Below are 27,864 nucleotides of genomic sequence, written 5' to 3'. Positions count from 1 at the left end.
GCGACGCGGTGAGTGAATAAGCCGCGTTCAAAGCCATTGCCCACGGCTGAAGCCGTGTATATCAAATGTAATTTTTTTATCCGCGTGCGCACTTGATTTTATAACACATTTTTTAAATTCCAATTTTGGATCTTTTTAACGTATTGGACTACTGATAATTTTGAAGTGATTAAAAAAAATGTAAAATTGCCGTCGTATGTGAATCGGCAGATGCAAAGTTGATGGATATCGTTTCGAATTGTTCTACGATATTTATCTCGAAATAAATTTCTTTGGCTCGAAATTTCCGCCTGGAGTTTCAGGAATCGCGACATCGATTGCGTGTCTCGAAAACGTTTCTACGGGACTGGGCTAGATAAAGGTGTAACGTAGTTACGACGCTTTACAAACAATGCAACAAAAGTATATCACGTTGAAAGCCCCTGTCGAACTCCGGAAAATGCCACTCGCTATAAATTGCGGCAAAAGCGTCGCTCCACTTCCCCGTTAATCAATGGCGAAAGTTGAGGATAGTAAACTGGATCACACATTGTCCGTATTCTTCCGCGCGACAGTTTCTTATCGCGCAAATCATGGTGAATCGCGTATATTCGGCGAACAATGCAACCGCGCGTCCGGATTTATCGCGCCGTATTAAAGCCACGAGAAATATTGAATGCCGCAAATATTGCGACGTTAAACAAATCGATCTCGATTTTCGATTTATCATGCGTTCCACTTAACAAATTCTGCATAATATCATATTTATGTTTATCGATGCTCAATCACACATTTTATATGCATATTTTTTTATTATTATATATGTATGGTATTTTTAAACAAATTTCAGTAGGCTCTGAATATAAAATATTAGTAAGAATTAACGATATATAAAGGCCAAAGATTTTTTTATTCATTAATCTTGGGAATAAAAATCTAAATAGGACTGTTTGTTCGACAAGTTCACCATAAAAGGATCGAAACGTCTAATTTTATTCCCAAGATTAATGAATAAAAAAATCGTTGTGCGTTGGCTCTTATTTGCCTTCATATCGTTAATTCTTACTACGTATTTTTTATTATTTATAGCCAAAACAGCTTTCTCTTGATTTTATCTAAGACAATTTAAAAATATTCGTTTGAATTTTATAGAAATATATAAATGAATGAAAATACTGCGTATAATATACAACGAGATACAAACAAACTTTAATATGCAATTCTGAAATGCATCTCCGCACGGTTGATTTCTCGCCGAGAGAGAAACACCATTAACTAGTCTTGTTTGTGCGACTGTACCTCGTTAGAGTTCCATCTCCCGAGAGGCATAACTCATTTAATTTTCATATCGAGCCGACCGACCACCGTAAATCTTGCGCTTCCGCGTACATATAAAGTCCCGCACTGAAATGCGTTTTGGATCTGCTGTGAGAATATTTGTGACGCGTCGCGTCGCAGACCTCGATGTGTTTCGCGTCAACAGCGCATATCAGACGCATCATCGACGATCGTAAACGGAGCTCGATATATTTTCTTCGGTGGTTCTCTCTAAAGGCCTTTAATGCTACTCGTAAGTTTAATGTTCGCCGCTATGAAAATCCATCCCGTTTCCCGGGAGATCACGTGAATGTCTCCAGGCGCATCGCCGATAAATGTAAGGAAAGTGCTTCTATATATAATAAGAGAGAGAGAGAAAGAGTATTAATATCTTGAGTTTTCCCACGGGGGGTCGATGTCATCGTCGTTCTTAGAAATATTTTCTTTGCACGCGAGCATTACGCTATAATAATAAGCGTTACTGCAACATATTTGCCGCTGAATGCGATTAAATTAATTTTTAGAATTGATAAATGAATTTTAGAACGCCAAAGCGTATAATAAAGCGGAAAATAGCTTCATACTAAAATTTGAATCACCCATACATTAAATATTTATCTTTGAAAAATTTCTGTTAAATTTTACAGATATCACATGTCTCAAACGGTTCACAGATATTTTTGTGTTAATTCAACGTAATATGGATATATGTTAAATGGAGACACAAATAATTTTAGATTTTAACATCCCCACCTATATTATAAAATAGAAAATCAACATTTTTCCTGTAAATTTTAATAGATAAATCTTGTCACTAATAAAGCAGAACATATATTTATTATGTAAAATTCAAAACAGATGCACATTGTGTTATTTTTACATTTTTTCAGTTGTTTTAATAATTTAACATTTAAGTTCAATTGACAGAACCGTAATATGTTAAATTAACACATGAATATGTTAAATATTTAACACAAAAATTTTAACTGGGATCGTTTTTAATAAGAAAGCACAAATTTTTCTACTGTGAACTGTCATATAGATTTACATATACATATGTTGTATATTTTGGTCAACATTTTGTGCTGCGAATAATTAATGAAAAACGACAGTATAAGGGACAGTATAAGAATATATACTAGCAGATCGATTTGGAAGTTTTTACGAGACGTATTCTTATATTTTTCGCGCCAGATATACGACGAGGAAAACTCGCGATCGCGATGTAAGTATCGCGCTGTTCTCATGTTATTCAAATTTGAGAATAAATCAAGATCGTCGATATCCAGGCACACTGTGCTTACAAGTCCGTGTTTTCGCGGACTTCCTAAAATAAAACATCGCAACAACAAACGCAAACGTTGTTATTATTATTATAGACCGGAGAACCGTCCAATTTGAGATTTTTCTTCTTTCAAAATTGAATGTTTTTATACCGTTGTGAGATTATTAGGTTTCCTCTAAATTTGCATGGAGCTTTCCACGTTATTCAAATGCGACTGTAAGACGAGACTCCCATCAATATGCTGTCGGAGTTTACTGATACTTGAAAAATCGCTAAAGCAAATAGCCCGTATACAAATAACTCAAGTTTCTCGATCGTAAAATTCGTGATAAGTGTGAGGAGAGTATAAGCTTTTTGTCATCGATAAAAATGCGTGATGCAGCATATATGCGTGTTTATACATTTTTACAAAATATTCAAGCTTGAATTCCCGTTTCGATATATTGTATAATGACAAAACTTGGATAAAATTTACGAACATATTGTTTAAAAAAATATAGTAAGATACACGTCGCGTAATATAAATAGTAAACGGAGAATTGAAATGCTGAAAAACATAAAAAATATTGTAAAAGTATGAAAAATATAAAAAATGATCAAGTGGAAATATTGTGTTTTTGAGTGGCGAATTCGTATTTGTAAATGTAGATAAATATATATATGCGTATACACAAAATAATGGATATGCGAGCTAATACAAGCTTGTATTTATAAATGTAAATAAATAAAACTAATGGATGCATACGCATATAAATACACCGCCATATTCTTGTGCGTATATAATCAATTAGATGAAATAGTATTTGAACAATCAAAAGAATACGCAATTTTTTATATTATTATGATACAATATATAATATTCTGGACGCATTCGCAGTAAAAGTAATATTAATTAATAAATGCTGCAATAAAATCATATCAATTTTAAAAGATCTATGCTTTATTATAATCTTTTAATGTCATGAATCTATTATACATTTAATTACAGTTTCTACAATGCTCTAGCTATACAATATATGTGTATACAGTATGTGTTTACACATCAGTTACGTGTTAAATCACATTTCGTGACTGGTTGCAGAGGACCAAATTGAATGATTGATTAAATAATTTTATAATTAATTTCGAAAGCTTATTTTCAATTGGAAATCAGCAAACGTGAGCATTTCTCCTTCGCTCTCGCTCTCTTCTCTCTATTTTATCTTTTATAAAATCGTCACCTCCTTTATTGGAATGCAAAGTTTTCGAACGTAAATTTTCTCCATTCTATCGCCGTTCTGATAGTTCCATATCGATCGTTGATGAAATATTGCCGCGCGTCGTAATTGACCCTTCGTTAGTAGTACCACTTTGGCAAGAGCTTTGCCAGCAATCGGGTAGCATCTGATGGCGTTTTCATATAGCATTTATGTCAGAAATCATTTAAATTTCAATTCTTTTTATTAGTATTATGCAGTCGTAAGATGTGCGAGGCGTTCGGATAAATGAATACATTTTACAATAATATGCGTGCATTCTCCGTTTCAACAATTAAATCTCGAATTAACATACATATGTATATATATATATCATGCATAATATTTTAATGCTGTCGCATCTCTAGAACGGCGACACTTAATTGAATATTATATATCATCAACTAAGATTAAATTATATATCATTTATTTGAATCTACGAATATCCGAATATATTATATTAAAGAGATTCTCACAATTATATCCCTCAATTTGCTGAATCAGTCTAGTCGTGCTCGAAATCCTTGAAACATTCTGGAATTTTGTTTGTTCTTTAAAAATCTTGGAAATGTACTTTAATTTTTTTTCGTTGCTTCCAAATATTCAGCTAAAAGAGCAGTTGAGACTATTCGAGTAAAGAATATTTCATCTTTGTACAAAAATATGTGTTACGCATAATTTATTTATAGATTTTAAGCGTTCAAACATAAGAGACATGCATAAAGTTTTTAATTTCTTGTATACCAGTGGAAAATGGTGCAAATTTCCTTGTAAAAGTTCTTAAATTGAATTTCGAAATTTTGCTAGACGCGAGGATTATCGCAAAAGGATCGGCCTCTCCGAACTGGTGGGCCGTACGCTTTTAAATGGCGCAATTAAGCGCGACGCGCATTTCCGCACTGATGTGGCGGTCGCGTCGGTGTCGCTGCGAATGACAGAAATAAAGGCCGAAATCGCTGCCTTGACACGAGAGCTAAACGTGCGCGTCAGCCCGGCTCCCCTCTCGGCGCTTTACCCTTGGTCGGGGGCGTTTTCCCTCCTAACCCTCCGGTAATATTAATCGCGCGCAGTAAAGTGTTTTATATACGGGCTTGTGCGCGCATCGATGCGCCCGGCGGCCGCGGCGCGGCGCGGCGAGCGCGTTCGGAAATTACGTTACATTAAAGCTAAACAACGTAGTAACGCTCGCGTATATAATAACAACCGTGCGTCTGCCTTTAGCGCTTGTGCCGCGACCGCCGCACAATAATGTAGCACAGTCATGAATACTAAATGCAAATGTTACACGCAAATGAAACGGAGAGAGGCCGACATCGTCGGCGCGAGGCGACACGACACGAGACGGAGCCTCGGCGAAACAGCAGCCTTGCGGTAATTGCATTAATTTTCAAGCCCCGAGACGGCTAACGCGCTGACGTTACATCGCATCGCGTCGCCTCGTGTCGGTGCGAGAAACGCGATCTAAATATTTCTCGCCGGTCGGGCCCCCACGGTGTCGAGTATCGCCGGGATTCGTCTCGTTTTTTCCCCGTTGCTGTAATGATAATAAGGCTTTTCTGACCTTTGTCATCCTGCCGGAACGCGAGCATCTAGTTAGTTTCGTTGACGCGCGGAACGTTTACCTATGATGAAGCTTTTTTGCTCGCTCCCCTGCGTTCTCGCGTTTCTAAGGAAAAATGCCCTGGAAAATTACAGTTGAATTAGAAAGGCCACAGTGGAATATTAGGGATGTTAAATATCATGTTGGCCTTTGTCGCGCGCAGAGAAATTTACTAAGTTTCTGTTCTTGAGAAATTTTATTTAATTAAACGCAATGCGCGCGCGCATTTTTATTTCATCAGAGAAAAATATCAGATTTTTTCGTTTTTTCTCTCTCTAAATGAATTTTCTAATTAATTGGATACGAATCGGATATTATTTGTTAATCGTAATACCTTGTGGAATTTTAAATATTCGAAAAGAGAAAGAAATAAGCCGAAATTATCAAGAAAGAAATGCATATTACGTGTGGAAGCAGAAAACGCTCGAATTCCGTCGCTTTTCCCTCTCGTTCGAATTTGTGAACGAAATTTCCGTTGCGTTAGTTGTTTTAAACGAGCAATGACCAGGACTTTTTATCGGGACTTGGTTCAACTATTCCGCTGGCGGAACCTCTCATCTCGAAACGAAAGTTCTTTTCCTCCGGAGACGGCAACGAGGCTCGCTTATAAGCCGGCTCTGCGACCACGAAATTCATGAGAATTCATTTAAATCGGAAACTAGCTTCGTGGAAAATCGTCTTGAAATATTCTGGGACGATTTACATGTTTGCGCGACGATCTGTTCTTGCACGAAACGGGAAGCTTTCTTATGGTATTTTCGTTTCCGGTTTCGTCAATGTCTCCCCGCTCTCTTCTTCCTCTTCTTTTTCCCATTTCCGATTCCTTTCTGAATTTCCATTGCCGGATTCAATATCTTTTTCGACAAATAATATATACCGTAAGAAATGTGGATTTTTATACTGTCTTCTAGATCTCTTCCTCTTTGTAAATCCAATTTTTTTTTCTTTCATCAAATATCGATATTGACGAAGTCAATTTTACGAATTTTACGAATTTTCTCAGTCTTTTAATTTTGAATGTAAACAGAGCGAAAATGGCTCAGAGAAAAATCTGGTAAATAGAGCTTTTGGAGCGCATCCATCTTTGAACGAAAGAAACGGATTGTCCCGGACACTATAATGGACTTTTCGTCGCAGCGACGATGACAGATCGAATGTAATCACGTTGTCATGTGTCGCGGACCAGAAAATACGCTAGACGAAAAAGGAACAAAAAAAAACACGGGGACGAATGCGGTATAATTTCATGTAACAGCCGTCGAGACACTGTATATATGTATACAGTAACCTCCATAAGTTTGGAAATACCTTACATTTTACAGTTAAAGAATTGCATGGCAGCGATCTGATATAAAGAAAAAATGTCATTTAAATATTTTACGTTTATTTTATGATTTATTTATACAAAAAATCTGGACAGATCTGTCAAAAGGATTCTCTTAATTCAAGAGAAAAATTATCTAAAGAAATATTCTTTAATTAGATATTCGTAACATGCAAGAATATAAACTTAATGGGATGTTTTTTATCAGTATATTATTTGAAATATTATTAATCGTGATAACTAAAACAGTCCTATAAATGGTTATTTATTAAAAAATTGCATGGCAGCGATCTGTCATAAAGAAAAATGTCATTTAAATATTTTACGTTTATTTTATGATTTATTTATACAAAAAATCTGCACAGATCTGTCAAAAGGATCCTCTTAAGAGAAAAATTATCTAAAGAAATATTCTTTAATTAGATATTCGTAACATGCAAGAATATAAACTTAATGGGATGTTTTTTATTAGTATATTATTTGAAATATTATTAATCGTGATAACAAAAACAGTCTTATAAATGGACATTTATTAAACAATTACATGGCAGCGATCTGTCATAAATAAAAATGTCATTTAAATATTTCACGATTTATTGATACAAAAAATCTACACAGATCGCTGCCATACGATTGTTTAACTGTAAAATGTAAGGTGTTTCCAAACTTATAGAGGGTACTGTATATGTATGTGGCACCGACGACCGAAACCTACCTATTTGGTGCCCGAAATAGCGTCGTAATCGAGAGACAGACCTGGAGAATCTTCACCGAACGCGTCCTGTCGTCTGTCGCAGTTAGATTTCATAATTAATCGTCTCGTGTTCTCCCGACGTCCCAGACGTTTGTCAAGCTTCTTCGCGGACGAATTCTGCAACTTGGCTCGGATAGAGTTTCCGCTCTAAATCGCCGTAGACGATATAGTCGTGCGCCCGGCAAATTTCGTCTTCGATGCGAACGCAGGAATTTTCGAATATCACGAACTTGAGTGTGTGACAAAAGTTTGAAATATCCATGCTCACAAAAGGTAAACAGACTGCACGCGAATCGAATATGAATGCATAGAACGCAACAATTCAAGAGATATACTCGAAATAACACGTCTAAATAACATTTCAAGATAGTCTTGAACATTTTTATTCTTCATTTCTCTCTTTATATATGTAATCCGTTTTATTTTTATTTTAATCACAATGTTATACTGCATTTTTCAAAATTTGTTACTACATATATGTATTGTATACACATTTAAAGAAACAAAATCATCTATATATGTTACATCAAATATAGATGACTTAATTAAATTCTTTAAATTTTCTCGAACGATTTTTGCCAGTTTTTCACTAGTTTAATTATATAATTTTTAATTTGGGAATCTCTGAAAAAGACTTTGAAAAATATTCTTTAGTCAGCTAATGAAACAATTGCTTAATTGTCATGCAATTATTTTATTTGTTCAACTATGCGTTTTAGATCTCGTTACAAATGGATTCCTTTTTATTTTTATCGCTCTAACTTATCCGAAATAGCTTAACGAGCATAACGTTGGTACGCGATTTCATATAATTGCAATTTGCAATTATGCGTAGATTAATTTCGAGGTAATGTGTCTCCATAAACGCCGGAAAAGCAGTCTTCCAATTATGCAATTGTAACGATTAACAGTGCAAGGTCTAATAAATCTTAGTATTTCACGGAAAGAGAAATATGTGTATGAAATATTTTACTCTTCCTTATTGTTAAAATATTTTATCGTGATTATCAGCTCACAAAAAAATATACATATTTTATTCCTAAATTCATTTAGCGAATAGATGGTAATTTATATAATATATATTAAATTAAACGATTGGTTTTCAATAGGATAATCAGAATCATATTGAAATAATCTCTTGCGATTTATTCGTTACGAAATATTCGTCGCATATATGTACGTATATATGCATATATAGTCGCATATATGCACTGTGTTTTACAGATCCTTTTATAATATAGAAACTTTATTATAATAATATAATTAATTGATAAAATTTTAAACGATTAAAATATAATATATATTTATAATATTAATTTTCCAATATGTGTGATTTGCATATCGCGTAATGTGACAGATGTAATTATGCAATCAAACTTTTGTTTTACTCAATTCTATATGCACGCTCACGCGGCAAATGTGAAATAATGGAAAAAGAAGCACAAGACGAGAAACGATAAATTATAAGAAACTGAATATATAAATTATAGTTTGAAAGCTCATCCGTTTTACTTATAAAAATCGTCGAATAAAATAATTATATGACATTAAATAAAAACATTTTTTTGAAAAACTGCAATATTTTTAGAAATCTCAACACAGTCTTTTAACGAAATGCATATAGTGAAAAAAAAAAATGTCATACACATAAATCGCACCATCTTAAATCCAACAGGTACGTTTCATATACATACTTATATGTCTCTGAGTGAATGAAGCCGATATTATTGCGACATGGCTTGACGTCGTAAAATTGTTAACGATTTAATTCAGGCATTCGTACGTAACGATAAATAATGATACGACACGGCGTAAAAGTTTACATTACGCGCATGTCTCGTTAGGAATTATGTCATGTTAGGAATTTTATTAATGTTTGATATTTCTAAAAAGTTATTGCAGTTTATTGTTTTAATATTAAAACAACATTAATTTCAATGCATTTAATTAAATTATACTTATATATTTAATATCTTAATACAAATCACGTAAAAATATTATATACATTTATAAACAATGTGTATGTATATAATACATATTATAAGATTGTGTTTATATATTTTATTATATTATAAAACTTTTTTTTTGGAAATAGTATGAAAATTATTACATATTTTTCTTTACATACACGAGTACTTAAAAGATTATCAAAATTATATCTCGATATTAAATAATCGATTGCATTGGTTATTAAAATTTAATTCGCAACTTGGGAAACACAATGTATTAAATGAAAACTCAGAGATGGAATAATTAATTATCGAGTTTGGTCAAAATGCATATTAACTCGAGAAATAATTTATATTAAGATTTTTCATTATATTTCACGTTTTCGAGTCTAAACATTCTTTAATTTTATTTATTGTTAAACAGACAGCACATAAATAAAGCACAGAAATGGAATGTACTTCTATATGCGTTGCAGCAATGCGTTGAATTATTCTTCAGCGATTTACTGAATAATTTATGCCGAAACAGCATCTTACATTGTTCGTAGAGAAATGTTTAATAAATTTCTGCAGATGTGTAACAGCGTGAGTTATTTTCTGTAATATCTTTGACATTGCAGGTAGATTACTCAGTGCAGGAAACAAATGAACGTGCATATAGACGAGTACAATTAGTTTTGTTTTAGCTTCGAATGGAAAAATCGCGTAGAATGATAATCTGTTGCTTTTCTAATGTGTGTAATTATTTAATTTTTTCTATAATATAATGCAGATGTACTATATATAGCTGTATTTATTATAGATAATTAATGCATGTATACGATTTTAATTTTATTGATGGAAGGAAAATTAATGTTTGTTCCGATCTTCTCTGTTATCTCTGATAGTCCATCGATAATATCCATTTTAATTTTGTTATATTATCACAACACTGGTTATTTAATCGAAATGATTTAATTATCATCGATTATATACATATATGAGATATTTATCTTAATATGTATCAATATATTTCTCCATTATTTCGTGCAAACAAGATTTTGAGGAAATTTCTAAAATGTATTGAACACATGAACACACACCCTTTTTAATTAGTTTTAGCATATAGTCGACGGTTTAAGGAATCTGTTAAGGTGGATAATTTTTTCCGTGAAGTCGATTACTTTTAAAATGTTCACGTAAGTGGAACGACAAAGGATGCAGCTGTGATACCTTTTTCCAGTTTTGCGTTTAGCAATGAATTTTTGCACTTCAACGAAGATACGAGATTCAATGATTTTTTTATGTTCATGAATTTAATATTCAAGACTATACTCACACTCGATCATTTAACGAATCATAATTTTAATATCTCAATTTTGTTACGTTTTAACTATTATATATATATTCTGGCAATAACCTTTATTTTCAGGAAATTACACACAATAACATTCCGCTAATTGTACGAGTAAAAATGCGTGTTAATGAAATAAAGAGAGATTGGAAAGAAAATTAATTATGTAAATGTCGCAAATTAATAATATAAACGATAACAGTAAAATATGACGTATTTTATCATTATCTGAATTCGCGACAGATAATTAATAAAATATTCAATACATTTAGATTCGGTAATTTAATTTCAATTATTTTAAAGCAATTTTTGTATCGTTATTTGATATCATTGTATCTTTTGATTCTCGATTTTTGTTGTGAAATAACAAGGCGTGCTATGGACATTTGGAGTATCTCGCTTGTAAAATGACGAAATTATTCTCTCGCGCAGTTTTTATTCATGCTCATATGCTGCTTCGCATGTCCGAGGTTGTATATAATGTATCAAATTTTATTTTGACACTGCATGATATTATACGTATATAAAGTATTTCGCGCGGACACAGATAGCAGTTTTATCTGCGAATATCTCGTGTATATCGCACTTTATGCTATGATTTTGTAACCATGTGATTTGCATCGCATATGTATATCCATAACAATGCAGCCGTATCCGCGGTGAAAATCTTTTCGAAAATTCTCACGAGATGATAGCCAGGCGTTTCGTTTCTCGTTTCCGCTCTCTTTCAAACAATCGATCATTTCATTTTTTTTTTTTTTTTTTTTTTGCTGAATGACATTGCACAGTCACGATAAATTCCGAGATTATTTTAGAATACAACACGCATACCCACACACACACACACATACACACATAGTTGTGATTTGTGGCCGGCCAGACAGCGACGCCGCATTTTGACACACGTTCACTGTACGATCGCCGGTAATGTCGTCGGGATTTCGGGATATCAAGGTTCCTCGACAGAAAGTCAATATGATGTCGCTGAAAATTAATGAGCCAATCGTAGGTATGTAACTGGTATTCGCGCTACCGTGGAATAATTAATGATGTGAGAGCTCGAGACTCCTCGCAGAACTTTCGACGTTGCAAACTCGTGAAAGGAAGTCGTCCCCCAAATCCCTGTTTGCTGACGAGTACATATTCAAATATTTCTCTCGTACAAGGTGATCGAAAACGCACGGGATAGGAATGAGATATACTGGATAAATTCGGTGGATTATTTTGCGCGATATACATTTGATGGAAGATGCAGTTTCATGGCGATCATAGGCTTTGTATCGAGAAATCATTGCATAATTCAGTTTAAGTCTCTATACGCGTAAATTAGAATCATCACAGACACAGAAGGACACAGAGTAACAGAGTAATGCCAAATTAATTAGTCAATATTATCTTCCTGTATGATCTGATGGATTAATGAAATCCTACTTCAATCTCCAACAATGCCTGCGTTAGCTATATCAGTATGATAAATATAACGCTTTCAATTGTGCATTTATGTCACTTCTGTCGTAATTAAATATCGGCCGAGGAAACATTCGATGTGCACATGTGTTGCGATTAATTATTTGTTAAATTCGCTACCTACGTTCTTTATTGACTTTAATATGGTTAGAAGATTGAGCGATATTTATAATTAAAGTATTTCGCGCTAAAATATCTATCGTGAGCTCTGACGAATAATATATAATTAATTTCACAAATATTATTTATATCAAAAATTACTCGAGATGTGAAAGATATTTTCAAGCGGATTTCTCTCCTCCATTATACAGGGTGTCCCAGACCTACCGTACCAATTAATTATTAGCAAAAAATGTTTTGCTAATAATTAACTAATTTTTTCCAATAAATTATTAATATTTTCCAATAAATAATTAATTTTTTCCAATAAATAATTAATTTTTCCAAGGCTTAGTTTCCAAAAAAAACTTTAATTTTCATTCAGCTTTAATTTCAAGTTTTGCTAATAATTAATTAATTTTTTCCAATAAATAATTAATGTTTTTAATAATTAATTTTTCCAAGGCTTAGTTTCCAAAAAAAACTTTAATTTTCATTCAGCTTTAATTTCAAGTTTTGCTAATAATTAATTAATATTTTCCAATAAATAATTAATGTTTTTAATAATTAATTTTTCCAAGGCTTATATAGTTTCCAAAAAAAGCTTTAATTTTCAATGATTTATAACTCGAAAATGATTGGCCATTTTCGCCGAGAAAAAATGATCTTGAAATCGGCGGAGGAATGGGGACACCCTGTATACGAGAGCGATATAATTCCGGAAGTTCTATACGTTCTATCCGGGTCATCCGAGCCCATCGATATTCGAGCCGCGTCTTGGGCGGCCACAAATATCGACAGGTACGGAGATAACGCGAGCGCACACCTCTACTCCATTGTTCTTTACGCCGCGCGAGCCTCTAATTACTGCGCCGGGGCTTCGCTCTCGGGGTTCCCTCTCGGCGTACCGCTTGATTTGCGCGGTCCACGAACCAATGGCGGCGTTACGTTAATTACACGCGGACAGGTACACGGTTTTGCCGGACACGTCAATGCTTCATTAAGCCGTACCTCGGATCCCTCGGCTGCCGCGCGCGCGTATTCCGATGAAGTCGAAGTTTCGTCGGCGATTAACGCCCACCGCACGGCTCAACTTGCCAAACTACGTCGCCGCGAAAATATACTTCATATTCAACGAGCGCGCGTAGTAATACGTAGTAACTTTCGCATATTCGAGAATGGTCGAGATCGACAATACGGCAAACGTAATTTCCATCTTTCCACGGTGACGTAGAATTCGATAATTATGTCGGAAGAAAGTACGACTTGGCGAGCCGAGGATTGCGACAATTTTAGATTTTATTTCGCAAGTTAAAAGAAATTAATATGATATCAATTTTATGAAGGTAAAAAAAATTTTGAAAAGATAATGTGAAAAATATGAATATTTATCGCGATAAAAATGCAGATTAGTTTCAAGATGAATTTATATTTCAATAATATTTGAACGCAACAAATGAAATATCTCAAGAGATACCTACTTAAAAATATGAAAAAATATAATATTTTGCCTGATAAAATGATTCAGTCATATAATCCGGATTATATTTACGCAGTGCAATCTTATCCTGTCTTGCGTCGCGCCGCGCAATATCGCGTAAATTTAACGAAACGACGGAAGTGCAGCGCACAAAGCACCGCTCCGAAACACGCGGAGTGCAACGAGTTAATATCATCGTGCTCTGGCGCGACGATCTATTTCCCCATTCAGAATTGATATTTCTGAATTACACTCGGCGCGGCTCCGCCGGCCGAATTATCATTTACGATGTCATTCTCGCCATGGTTGTAAACACTGAAATACGGTCGTCGTAGATTTTACGTCACGCACGCATGCACGCTCACCGCACGCGTTCACGCAGTCAGATAACCGCGAATGAACATTCATTGGCCTGCGGTCGAGAATGCATCACACGTTTCCGCTTTCGCGGCTTCGCGTCCTTTCTGAATAATACGCTGGTAATCATCTTTTTATCGAAACAAGAAACCTTAAAGACCTTAAGTAAAGTGTTTTACATCAAAATGTAAAGTTCTGAGAATGCATTAGGAGGGTTGATTTTGCTTAATTATAGAGTTTTCTTCTCCATTTAGGAAAATAGAAGTCGTACATGATTATAATTTAAATGATTAATTTAAAAGATATATTTTCATTCATATTTTTCGTTGTAGAAAGCTTTACATTATTATTCGATTCAGAAATAAGCAGAATAAATCAAACTAGTAAATGGTTTTTTTATTTAAAGAAATAACATTGCAGTTTATATAAAAAAATTAGTTTTGTAAAAAAATCTAGAGAAATAGAAAAATGACGCTTTGGAATTTTGATGTTTGTCAGAGAAAAATATCAATAAGGATATATGTATCTATATTAGTAACGTTTTATTCCGAGAAAAAATAATTCGGCGATTTAGCTCTTAATTACAATATATATGAAGAATTATGGACCATCTTTCTGACACCACAGATTTAGAGCCACAATTATTATAGATTTTTCTTCTCCATTTAGGAAAATAGAAGTCGTACACGATTATAATTTAAATGATTAATTTAAAAGATATATTTTCATTCATATTTTTTGTTGTATAAAGCTTTACATTATTATTCGATTCAGAAATAAGCAGAATAAATCAAACTAGTAAATGATTTTTTTATTTAAAGAAATAACATTGCAGTTTATATAAAAAAAATTAGTTTTGTAAAATATCTAGAGAAATAGAGAAATGACGCTTTGGAATTTTGATGTTTGTCAGAGAAAAATATCAATAAGGATATATGTATCTATATTAGTAATGTTTTATTCCGAGAAAAAATAATTCGGCGATTTAGCTCTTAATTACAATATATATGAAGAATTATGGACCATCTTTCTGACACCACAAGATTTAGAGCCACAATTATTATAGATTTTTCTTCTCCATTTAGGAAAATAGAAGTTGTACATGATTATAATTTAAATGATTAATTTAAAAGATATATTTTCATTCATATTTTTCGTTGTAGAAAGCTTTACATTATTATTCGATTCAGAAATAAGCAGAATAAATCAAACTAGTAAATGGTTTTTTTATTTAAAGAAATAACATTGCAGTTTATATAAAAAAATTAGTTTTGTAAAAAAATCTAAAGAAATAGAAAAATGACGCTTTGGAATTTTGATGTTTGTCAGAGAAAAATATCAATAAGGATATATGTATCTATATTAGTAACGTTTTATTCCGAGAAAAAATAATTCGGCGATTTAGCTCTTAATTATAATATATATGAAGAATTATAGACCATCTTTCTGACACCACAGATTTAGAGCCACAATTATTCAAATCACTCGAATAGCTGTGGAAAGCATCTGCGCACGCGAGTTAACTAGAAATTACAGCTTTTTACACGGGCACTCCGCGCGAGTTAATCCAAGGCAATAATGCAAGGAGCTAATAATACTCTTGCCAGAAGCTGCGCCGAGTATTATATAGTATAGTTGCTTCAACACTACTGTACTAAGGAAAAGAGGACTAACTTTTTCTCGACATAAATGACTGTCTTTTTTCTCTCTTTCCTTCTGTCGTTCTCTTTTTTTTATTTCATTATTTGCATAAAATATGTACGTATTTATTATGTAAAAATGTATACAGTAATGATAACAAAATATTATAATAATGCAAATTATTTCTACAAGTTTTGTTCAGTAGTATTTTGCAATTTAAGAATAGTTTAAGATGAGGGAGAGAGAAAAGATGATGAAAATTTTTTTAGAAAAAACAAGACAGAACACGTGAATTACTAGTGACACTTGTACTAAAAATTTAGTAAAAATCACGATTTTATAATATATAAAAAGGGAAAAAGAAATATAAAATTTCTACTTCATTATAGTTTAATTAGTTAGAAAAGTAAAAGAAAAAAAAAATTCGCGCGCGCACAAATTTCCCACATCTATTTGAATGATTTGATCTAAATCTACTGTAACATCGTGTTGCTCGAAAAGAGACAATATGAAATATTCTTGATAGGCCTCAACGAGCTTGTAAGCATTTATTTTACGGCGCAAAGTACGCGAATGCATTGTTATATGTATGCATATATTCAGCGGACGGACATCGCGTACGCATTCGCGGCGCATCAATAAACGAGTTTGTTCGACAGAAACATGGTGCAAGAGACGAATATGGGCGCGATATGCATGCCGTCTGGACCACCGTAGAATGCTGCGGACGACGAGAGAACGCGTGCCTCTCTATCTTCCCTCTTCTGCGTGTGGCATTTGCTTCTCGCGATCTCTTTGTCCGACGGTTAGTGCTCCTTTGTCCGCCTCGTGTTTTCGGGTCATCCTAGAATTTGCCGCTGAATTGTTGGCTCGCCAAGTTTCGGTTCCTGTGCCACACCACGAAACTGGCGGATGCCCACGAAAACCAACGATTTCGGTGCAACACCGTTCGCTCTCTCTTCCTCTCGTTCGTTACAGGTCATTTCGGTGCAGGCCGCGTGAGATCGAGTTTTCAACCATGAGGTCAACTATATGGGAGAATAGGTGGCTTTAATTCGATTGCGGTATATGCTTCTGAAGAATTAATCTCGAATACGTACGTGGTTCTTTTTTCAATTTTTATGCAATTATACGGACTTTGATATATATATATATATATATATATATGTAAATGTTGCGTGCAAAAATATGTCGCCAATGACACGCGCCATTAATAATAAAACAATTAACTCCTAAACCATACTTGAAGCGTTGATGAGATAACATCAGCGTGAAATTAACAATAAACGAATATTAAAGCGCAAGATGTAATTGCAGACTCATGCAATCTTGTATATAGAGTTACTCATCGCTGCAGGTATTATTTATAGCCGGATACCGTGATCCATCGGCGCGGTTTTTATCAGCTATATAAATTTGATATCTTTTACGATTCAGATTTAAAACCCCGGCCAAAATCGCTTTGCGGCAGAGTGCTTACTCTAAAACGTAGCGCGAAGCAGCTCGGTTCAGATTTTCCCGCCAAGTAATTTCAACAAAATCATCATGATCATCAAATCCCAACGAGCTATGCGAGCTTTTCTGTTGCTGATGGTGATTCAAATTCACTGCGAAATTTTGCTAGCCGAAAAAGGTCGAAAACATAATTCGACATTCGATCTTATACCGGAAAAGGATACGTGGAAGAACGTATATGATGATGACCTATTGCTAGAAGAATATCCGGATGATGACGAATACACGGTCGAATCGGAACAGTTACATCGTAGAGCGCAGCATTTGGATTCCGATTCACCTGTAACCAAAGTGAAGCCGGCGAGAAGGTCTCGATCCTCGAATAGTGGATATGCGGCAAGGAGGTCTCAATCCTTGAATAGCGGATACTTGGCCAATTTAAGACAGTTACATCGTAGAGCGCAGGATTTGGATTATTATTCACCTGTAACCAAAGTGCCGACAAGGAGGTCTCAATCCTTGAATAGCAACAAATACGCGACTGCTTTAAGACAGTTATTGAATGACGGAGAGCAAAATTATTACTCGCAAAATATGAATTCACCTGAAAATCAAATGCCGGCAGAGGGGCCTAATACGTACAACGAGAATTTAGGCGGTTCAAATGGGCAACAATTCTCGCAAGGCGGATACGTAGCCGATTTAAGACAGTTGCATCGTAGAGCGCAGCCTTTGGATTCTGATTCATCTGTGACCAAAGTGCCGGCAAGGAGGTCTCTATCCTCGAAAAGCGGATTAGCGGCTGCTTTAAGACAGTTATTGAACAACGGAGAGCAAAATTTGTATTCGCATGAAAATCAAATATCGACAAAGAGGCCTAAATATACAAACAGCGAGTATATCGATGATTCAGAAGAATCACAACAACATTCGGATTCATTTGAAAAATTTTCGTATAAAAAACAGCTGCAAAGAGATCGTAAAATACTGCCAAAACATAAATCCGACAGTTCTGATCATGAACATTCGGACGATCTAAGCCAATCTTCAGAAACTGCGCCCGATCAGGTTGCATCGAGAAAGTCTGAAGCAGCGCGAAGATCTGCTAAAGCTTCCCTTCGAACATTTCCTGATTCCAAGCAACAGCCAAATGCTCGAAGAACCCTGCTTCCTGCGATAAGGCTCGCAAAACTTGGTTTAGATGGCATAGCACACGTTTTAGTTGGCGAATCAGGGACTGTCAGGGATTATGAGGAAGTTCGTACAGTTGGGTGTCCTACGGGAACGCATTTTGTAATTGATCATTGTGAACCGATCGTCTATATTCAGCATAACACAGGCCCTAAAATCAAGAAAATTGTCCGCACATCTGACGTTTATTTAGATGATGACGAATTTAAGTTCGAGATATAACACGAATAATTTGGAGTTTATTTGTGTGCAGGAAAAATAATCATTTAATGTATCGTACAATTGTATTTTTATCACAAAACAGACTAAAACAAAAATACACAAATTTTATATTTCATACTTTGACAAGTAAATAAAAAACTGTTTATCTTCCACGTATACATTCAATATATTATTTATTTATTTAAAATGTGAAATAATAATAATAATTATTCGTAATTAAAATGATCATTATTTATTAATTCGTTTACCGATGATCCGCAAATATCTAAGCTCAGTTCTTAATTCAGCTTATCTTGTACGTGACAAATTCCCAATACAAATACGTATCGTTTCGAGATTAATCTTGTACGTGTAAGTGTATTCAGGCGTACATGGCATTCTGCAAATTGCTCCGCGAAACACGTCTTTCGCGCCATTACGGGATTTGCGGCTGAATTATAGAGGCAGAGGCCTTCCATCGGAGCAGCCGAGGAAAGCCGGCGATATCTGCAGACTGCAATGCGAGTCGCCGAAAGGCGACTTTATTACAATAGCGCGCGAACTGTAGGAGAACGAGAGAGAATCGTAATCTTTGGATCGTATAGGACGACGTGTCATGGCTCGGTGATTGTCGTTAGATGGAAGAGGAACTTTATAAAAACGACTTCTTTTCGTAGAGTTGTCCGATTGAACTCCCTACTTTCCCGACTTACTCGGATACTTCCGTTCTCCTTCCCTCTTTTTTTTCTTTCTCCCGTCTTGTTCTTTTGCCAGAGAACTTCCTCCTGCCGCATTTTCGCAGATTCTCTTGTCCGGATAAACAACACTGTGTAATGCACTTCTTTCATTCTATTATGCGCGAATGTTTTCTATCGTATATATATAGGATATGCAGTCTTTAAGAGTTTCATTAATTTAAATCAAAATGATATTAAATATCAAGATTATATATTATCTCAATTAATTCTACTGTTTCGAATAAACCTCTACATTTTTATACAGTTCTGAAAATAATTTTTTGAACATACATTTTAACATACGTACATTTTTAAAATTATATATATCTCTCGGTTTAATCCTTGTAAATGCATCGCGTATATGCGGTACATATTTTAAAATATATTTTTATATTTTCTATTTGACGCGAGATACATCAGTTTGCATTAAAAATTTGAATTCTCTTGATCTGTTGAAGCAGATACCAAAATGGACGCCGAGGCAGCGTTGTTGGAAAATTCGCCGACTTTGTCGACGATCTCGTCGGATTCCACGGATGCGACGTATTCCGGACCCGGCTCGCCCTATTCCCCGGAATCGCCGATCATTGTCACGTCCTCCTATAAAAAAAAGCGTGACGATGGGGTCACGCCTAGACCAACGCCCAGGTATCCATCCAGGAAGCCGAGCTTCCGGATACGACCGCCCTACCTCATGATCTGCATCAGCATCATCGAGGTGAGTGACTGACGGATGTGAAAAATAATTACGTAATTACGAGATGACATAATAATTATCGACGTATTATCTGCATCGGCATATCGTTGACGTGCCGGATGTGAAAAGTAATTACATAATTACTAGATGACATAATTACCGACGTAATAACGCAGGAGGGTGCACAGAGCGCTTTACGCTTTTCTTATAATTATTATACTCGATAATAATAGTTGTTATTTATGAAAAAAAAAACCCGCCTTCTTGCGTCAGGATTTGTCTCGTGTGCACTTTGTTATTTCTCGACGACGTCTTCGTATTCATATTTCTATTACGCTCGAGCAACTGCTGTTCCGGCTGGAAAGTAAAATTCTCTCATCGTAGAATCGCGAGATATATTACGAAAGATACGTACCGGCGGTTGCGAGTCGAGCGGAAAGAAAAAATGGTCGAAGCGAAGAGTAAGCTTGAGGATTTCTCATTAACAGAACCAACCGTGTCGTGTTGAGTTCTCGGGACGAGGACGAAAGGAAAGCGCGGTGGGAATCCTTCCCAATTATACGCGCGAATTCACCGGAGAATATCCCGGAACGATATCCCGAGGGACACCCCAATGACGAAAAGTCCAAAAAGTGCGGGAATCTCTTCGAGGCTTTTGTTCGCGCTCGATAATAATCTCGAAAGCGCGTGCGCGCTTAGTTTTGCATTTCAGCCGGAAAAATGAATAAGCAGCGACCGGGTACGCGCAATAAAAATGCGCAAATTTAAAACCGCCAAGTTTTCGCCGCAATTTCTTACTCGTTTACCGCGGAATACGACGAAAGTTAATCACTTAGCCGCATTCTTTTTTTCACTTTTTTTTTTTGAACGAGTCACCGCGGAACGAGATCAAAGAGAATTTTTCCATTACAGATGCTTAACAGTCCAAGCTATTTTGCAAAAAGATATGCAAATTACGTCTATGAAAAAATTAAGTATATGTATTCATATACATGTACATATAATATGGAGTTTGCAATTTAGAATTTAGTATATTGCATGTAGCATAAATATTTTAATTTTAATTAGTATTATTGAAGCAATATCTATATAATTGCGATTTCATAGTAGAAGAACAATTAATTCTTCTATAAAAGCAATTTCGATTTTAAAAATATCGTACAGGTTGATATAAAACACTGAAAGCTAGCTCGAGGCGATAAACGAATGTAATTCTGTAGGTGGCATTTGAAAAAAAAAATCCATTTTTGAAAGTAATAATTTTTATATGGATTGCTGTAATTCTAAAAAAAATTTAAATTATTTGAACTTAATTTTATTAAAGCTAAAGTCGGTGAGAAATTTAATATTAGAGAAAGATAGTAAACGATTTATGGAATATATGTTGAAATGTGTCACAGAAAATTTTTAAATTTATATGTAGTGTATTTTATATGTAGTAATTCACGAATATATATCACGTAATATAATCCTTTTTGGAATAACGTGATTATAATCATTAAAAATTTATAGAATATGGCAATTTTAGTGCGCGAAACTAAATATTAATTCTTAGACACGTTGGAATATTTATATTAAAACTAGATATATTTGAAGCTCATAAAGTCGATAATCCTGAATAAGAAAATGCAAAAATTTGGAGAAATGATAGAAGAATATAAAGAAGAGTAGACAAATTTTGTTATCAGTATATCAAAAAAGTATTACTAAATCTCAAAATTTTAACAATTTGTCATATGTAAAAAAATCAATATGAATTTTTATATAAAATAAATGAATGAATTTTTTATATAAAATAAAACAGTAATTATAGAATAAAGTTAACATAATAGAAAAAGAGAGAAATTTGACGCGTATTTTTTAGCTAAATAATGCTGAAAAATAGTGGTTGCTACCACTATTAACTTGCAAAAAAGAATGATTTTTCTGGATTTGCGTGTATAATCAATATCTGAGCAGAAGAATTTTACTTGGGGAAGGGTCATTCGCGAATAGAGAGACACGTGCGCTAAAGTTTGTAAACCTAAAACCGCGGAATTAAAGGTGGCTACTAATTCACGGCTACAGTCCGTGAATTTCAACTTTATCGCGGCAGTATTGTCTGGTGAAAATTCGCTGTTGCGAGTGGAAGATATAATTTGTAATATACGAGACAGCGCGTGTATATATACGCACGTTTGAGAATACAACACGCTGAGGTGCTTCGCACTAGAAGGATAGAAACGGAGAGCATCGACACCGTTTTGCGCGATAAAAAGGAACGAGCCGCAATATTTATCGCCTCGACGCGATTCACCTCCGCGAATCGTTCTTCGAAATTTAAGGAACTTTGCATCCAAAATGCAGCGGAAAATGTGCAGAGCAATAGATGGAAAAACGTAGAGCCATTACATTCCTGATCTTCAAAATAGGATTTCTAAATAAATGTCTATGATTTTATGTGTATTTCGATATTCACTTTTTTTCGAAAACTTTAGACTTCTTTTAATTTATTAGAATTTATTAGAAAGTTAACCGTTTTTATTTTATTTTGGTTCCAGAAAATTTAAATTTAATCGGACTCGACACAATATAATTGTATGATTATATGTAACTACCAGTAATATAGTTACATAGAAGAATGATGGCTGTCATGAATTTCATACAAGTTCTGTAATGATATGACGGAGCGTTAATTTGCGCTTCAAATGCATAGACTTAAAATTAAATTCATTCCTTATACACGCAGACGAGCCCGCAGAAACTCCCGTTTCTGCCCTTAACATGACAGGCCGCCAAGCGTTACTAAAGGTAGATGGCATCAAGAGAATGAAAATGAATGGGTGGATGTGGTTATTAATGTGTAATGATCTCGAAATGAGAAACACAACGGGAGTAAATTTCATTCTCGTAACGTTCTTTAGAACACCGGAAATAGATATTTAGCGTCAGAATTAACGCAATAATGCTCAGTGATATTAATATGTCCAGAAAATGTAGTTTCTTCGATTTTTAAATAAAAAAAAAAGGAAAGCTCGAGAAAAATATTTTCTAAAAATAGAAGAACATATAAAGAGACTGACGATTATATAATTTATACATTGCATTTATAAATTTTTTGATCTAAAAATATATTTAAAATTCATACTTAAATAACAAAATAATAAAATTAATGAATTAAAAGACGATGTTTTGACATTTTTATTGACGGAAAACGCATCAAATAATAACAATAGTTTACGATCCATTCACATTCATTGACCATATGATTATTCGTATAAAAGGAAGGAACGACACGATTTAATGAGGAAACTATCGACTCGCGAAGCAAGCGCATATATTTGCGGTTTTTCGAATTCGATGTGAAACAAAGTCTTCTTTATGTTTAACTTTAGCCGACGTGAACGTATCTCTCGCTTTTACGAGAAATATCGAGATTCAACTTGGAACCTCGTGTCCCACTTTATTGCACTCCCGAGTAGACGATAGCTGAAACTCGTAAAACGAACCACTGTGATTTGTGTACCGCTTGCTGTCTGACACGGCGATCATTCCAAACAGGTTTCCAGGTTTGGTCAAACTTTTTGGTAAACCGTGGATATTTGCATTCTCTTCCTCTTTCTCTCTTCAATACTGTAATATGTCGTGGTATTTGAATAAAAGAAATAGTACAAATTATAGAGTAAAAAGTATAAGCTTTCTTACGTAACTTTACTGATTTTTTTGTATTTCTTTTATTTCTTTTTCTTTGCGTCAAATGTATACAATTTTATAAATATTATATATGTTTAAAATATTTCTTTTTGTATATACAAACGAGTAAAATATGCATTTATAAACTCTATAATAATAATTTTTTGAGAGATTTGTTTTTTCTTCTTACTTAAAAAATATTATATTAAAGTCATGTTCTGCTTACGAGCGTAATAAAAATCTGATTTAATTAATACTGTCGATATTGTAAAATTATGCTTCAAGTGCTAATCAAATTTCTTCACGCGATATATTCCAGCGTGCCGCGAATGTCGATATTCGCACCGCATTACGTGAATACTACGGGATATTACGTTCTTTTCTCGTACCTTAGGAAAATGAAATTCCTACGTTGCAGGAGATGCGGACATCTCTATAATTACGAAGTTCGACCAGAGTTCCGAGTTTGTGCTCTACACACACACACACACGCACGCACACACGTATATACATATACATAGATAAACACATGCACCCGTCATACAACCAATTATACGGGCTGCTGCAAACATTTGCTTAGAATTCGGAATTAGAACGTCGTATTGGACGAAATCACTAACTGTGATCGCGTCAGACTGACACATGGCGCGCTTAACAATAACGATCCGGATGTTGTTCGCCTCTCGCTCGAATAATTATCCCTTCATTCTCATTTGCAAGGGAATTTAGAGTGACACAATTGAATCGTCATTAGACTCGAATATAACGCAATGAGTTCACATATAGAATAAGTAGCTATATAATTTCTTTAAAAAATTACAATTATTTTTTTTTAATATCTGTCACATTTTTTCATGTGTATATGATAATTGATAATTTTATCGTATTATAGGAAAATTATTTTATTCTTTTTGTCAACTATTCCCACCCGCACTTATCGAATCATAAAACATACATCGTGGATCGAATATTTGAGAGGAAAATATTCTTATTTATTGCTTAGGAATAAAGCATCGTAAGAGCAAATTCCAGAGAGTTAATAGCACCGGTATATAACTTTACATTCGCGGACTTTAGTCAATCTCATTCGGTCGACGCCGACACAATGTCAAATTAAAATATTGTCGCGCGACAGATGTGACAGATGAAACGATCAGCTGCCGCGAGAGGTGAACGCTGGCTGCGTTTTAAGCGTCCAGCAGCAGGAAGATACCCGTCCAGGAGATGGAGAGCGTAAAAGCGCGTTAAGCACGAACCGGGCGCAGAAATCTAGACGGAGAGGTCGTAAAAAACTGGAAATGTCGGGAAATGGGGACGCGCCCGAAAGAGCGGCGCACCTGCTGACACGTGTGATTTACCGGGCGAGAATGTCCCCACGGTGCAACTCCGGTGGAACGTCGCGGTGCGCAGCAGGAGAAAAAAAAGCGATAATCGTTAAGGTATTATTTCGGGTGACTCCTGCTCGCGTTTGTATGTACATGCATTCGCCATTCTTTATCACGGTTACGATAAATTCCGGATGTAATCGGATGAGCAAGTTATTAAACGCGACTGATAAATTGCGCGCCTCTCGACTACGTCCGCGTGACAAATATTTTGCGGCCCGCGCGCGCGATTAATATTGAACGACACACCCGATATCGATGATGAACATACACGGGGATCGCTTAATAGGCTCGCTGGATCTTCGTAAATCATCGTGATCGATAATGCGATTGATCGCGTTCGGTATGGCTCAATCGCAAGGCGTTGTACGATATTGTACACTTTATCACGTATTGTGATATAGTAATCGATAGGAATTTATCGTTTGGGCAAATTTAGTCAATTTTAGCTTTCAATCTTTAACGATTGAGTTGTGTCATGCATTTCAGAGAATTGCACTGTCTAATTATGTCAAAATTAATATGTGTATTGTGTTTTTTATATATGTTTTTTTTTTAATTAAAAGTATAAAGAGTGTTGAGATACTCTTGTCTAAAAGTATCTTATATTCATAGAATTAAATGAAGAGCGCCACGTGGTCGATTTAAGATCTTATGTAACTTGGTTTAACTGAAAAAACAAGTGTTTTTTTCCATAAGATTTTCTCGACGATAAAGACGTAATACATTTTCCATCTCAAGACTGAGGAAACCAGAAGATCACTTTATTTTCTAAAGAATTGAGTTTCTTTACGGAAATAACTGGCGCACCAGCGCTTTCACAGAATTTGAGATAGTGTTTAATTTGTGTACTCCTGTATCTTTATTTTAACTTCCAAAATATATACAACAAATTTAATTACTAAACCGCTTTTCTCGGAGGAAATGCAAGAAATTTGTGGGTTATATCGAAAAACAAATACAATGTTACACATATTTGTGTTAAAACGCAAATCAAACATGATAATGAATTAATAATACCACAAAGTATTAATTCAATATTCAATATTATTTTAACAATAAAACTTTATTATACTACTACTCAATACAAATATATAAATAATACAATTGACATTATAGCGAGAGAAATCGCGTCAAAAATTCAAGAATTTTTCAAGGAGTTATTGTCAGAATAATCAATATTTTTTTTAATTTATAAAATAGGGGTCCAATTTTATACAGAGGTACATACATGTGTATACAAAATTATATCTGATGTATGTAAGTATATCATCGAATATATCAATATGGCAGAAGTGTCACTTAACGAAGACATCGTGAATCGCAATTAATTACATTTCCAGCATTTTTGGCACGTGTCTGTTCATGGCGGCGTATAATTAAAAAGTTATTCAATAAAACTTGATTACATAATACTACTACTCAGCACAAATATAAATAATAAAATTGATATTACATTATAGCGAGAGAAATTGCGTAAATATTCATATAGAATTCTTCAGGGAGTTGTCAGAATAATTTTCGTTAATTTATAAAACGGAGGCCCAACTTTTACAGAGGTACATGCATGTACAATATCCTCCACAAGTTTGGAAACACCTTACATTTTACAGTTAAAGAATTGCATGGCAGCGATCTGTTATGAATAAAAATGTCATTTAAATATTTTATGTTTATTTTATGATTTATTTATACAAAAAATCTGCACAGATCTGTCAAAAGGATCCTTTTAATTTAAGAGAAAAATTCCCTAAAAAAATTTTCTTTAATTACATATTCGTAACATGCAAGAATATAAACTTAATGGAATGTTTTTTATAAATATATTATTTGAGATATTATTAACCGTAATAACAAAAAGCAGTCTTATAAATGGACATTTGTTATTTATTGCATACAGTACCCTTCACAAGTTTGAAAACACTTTACATTTTACAATTAAACAATCGCATGGCAGCGATCTGTCATAAATAAAAATGTTACTTAAATATTTAACGATTTATTGGTACAAAAAAATCTACATAGATCGCTGCCATACGATTGTTTAACTGTAAAATGTAAGGTAAATTTCCAGACTTATGGAGGGTACTGTATATAAAATGATATTTGATGTATGTAAGTATACCATCGAATATTTCAATATTGCGGAAGTGTCGTTTAACGGCGAGACATCGTAATTAATTTCATTTCCAGCGTTTCTGGCACGTCAGTCCATGGCGGCGTATAATTATTTCCGTGTTCTTGAATATTGCGTTCTTTCTCGGCGTACCGTTTCTCCGCATAATATTTCCCGAGACAGAGGTGAGAGACGCGCGTTAAACGTGCTTTCACTCGTAACAGATAACCGTCCACTGTCTGGGAGACGAGGCGACGTTACGGAGATGGCTGGTCTACGATCCCCGTCAGAGGGTGCAGGGCTGGAGGTTCGCCTCCTACATGCTATTGCACTCGAACGCACTTCACCTCGCACTCAACGTGGTCATTCAGCTGGTCCTGGCCACTCCACTCGAGGTGAGCCAATCAAGTAAATTGCGGGAACGTCGTTCAGCTGGCCGATGTTGAGACACCGCGTTTAAGGGAAAGAGAAGTCCTCTTCTCTCGATTGCCAGTCTTTTCGCTCGCGATTATATCGCGTAACATTCGTTTATTGGCAGATTAAATCGTCCTCATCGCACGATGGAAGTATGTTTTTAGAAGGTTTTTTTT

At 34.6% G+C, this 27,864-nt stretch overlaps 2 protein-coding genes across 9 annotated transcripts in view; both read left to right on the top strand.

Annotated features, from left to right (window-relative positions):
• rho-6 (serine protease rhomboid 6) overlaps positions 1-27,864 on the top strand; it is a 126,359-nt gene that overhangs the window by 93,635 nt on the left and 4,860 nt on the right. For 5 of the 8 annotated variants that reach the window (XM_085481432.1, XM_085481434.1, XM_085481433.1 and 2 more), the window contains 2 exons: positions 19,866-20,122; positions 27,499-27,669. In XM_085481432.1, the coding sequence (XP_085337558.1) occupies positions 19,874-20,122; positions 27,499-27,669 (420 nt within the window). In that variant the 5' untranslated portion in view covers positions 19,866-19,873. Of the gene's footprint in view, positions 1-16,798; positions 16,917-19,862; positions 20,123-27,498; positions 27,670-27,864 lie in introns of all 8 variants that reach the window. The other 3 variants (XM_085481435.1, XM_085481436.1, XM_085481437.1) reach the window with 2 other exon arrangements.
• LOC146723632 (uncharacterized) lies at positions 17,366-18,688 on the top strand. Its single transcript, XM_085481390.1, has one exon. It carries the CDS (start codon positions 17,366-17,368, stop codon positions 18,686-18,688), a length of 1,323 nt encoding a protein of 440 aa, XP_085337516.1.

The sequence above is a fragment of the Nylanderia fulva genome, unplaced genomic scaffold (assembly GCF_048542155.1).
Source record: "Nylanderia fulva isolate GAGA-0341 unplaced genomic scaffold, ASM4854215v1 Scaffold18, whole genome shotgun sequence".
Taxonomy (NCBI): domain Eukaryota; kingdom Metazoa; phylum Arthropoda; class Insecta; order Hymenoptera; family Formicidae; genus Nylanderia; species Nylanderia fulva.
Note: the sequence above shows the minus strand (reverse complement) of the source record. Positions and strands in the feature narration are given on the sequence as shown.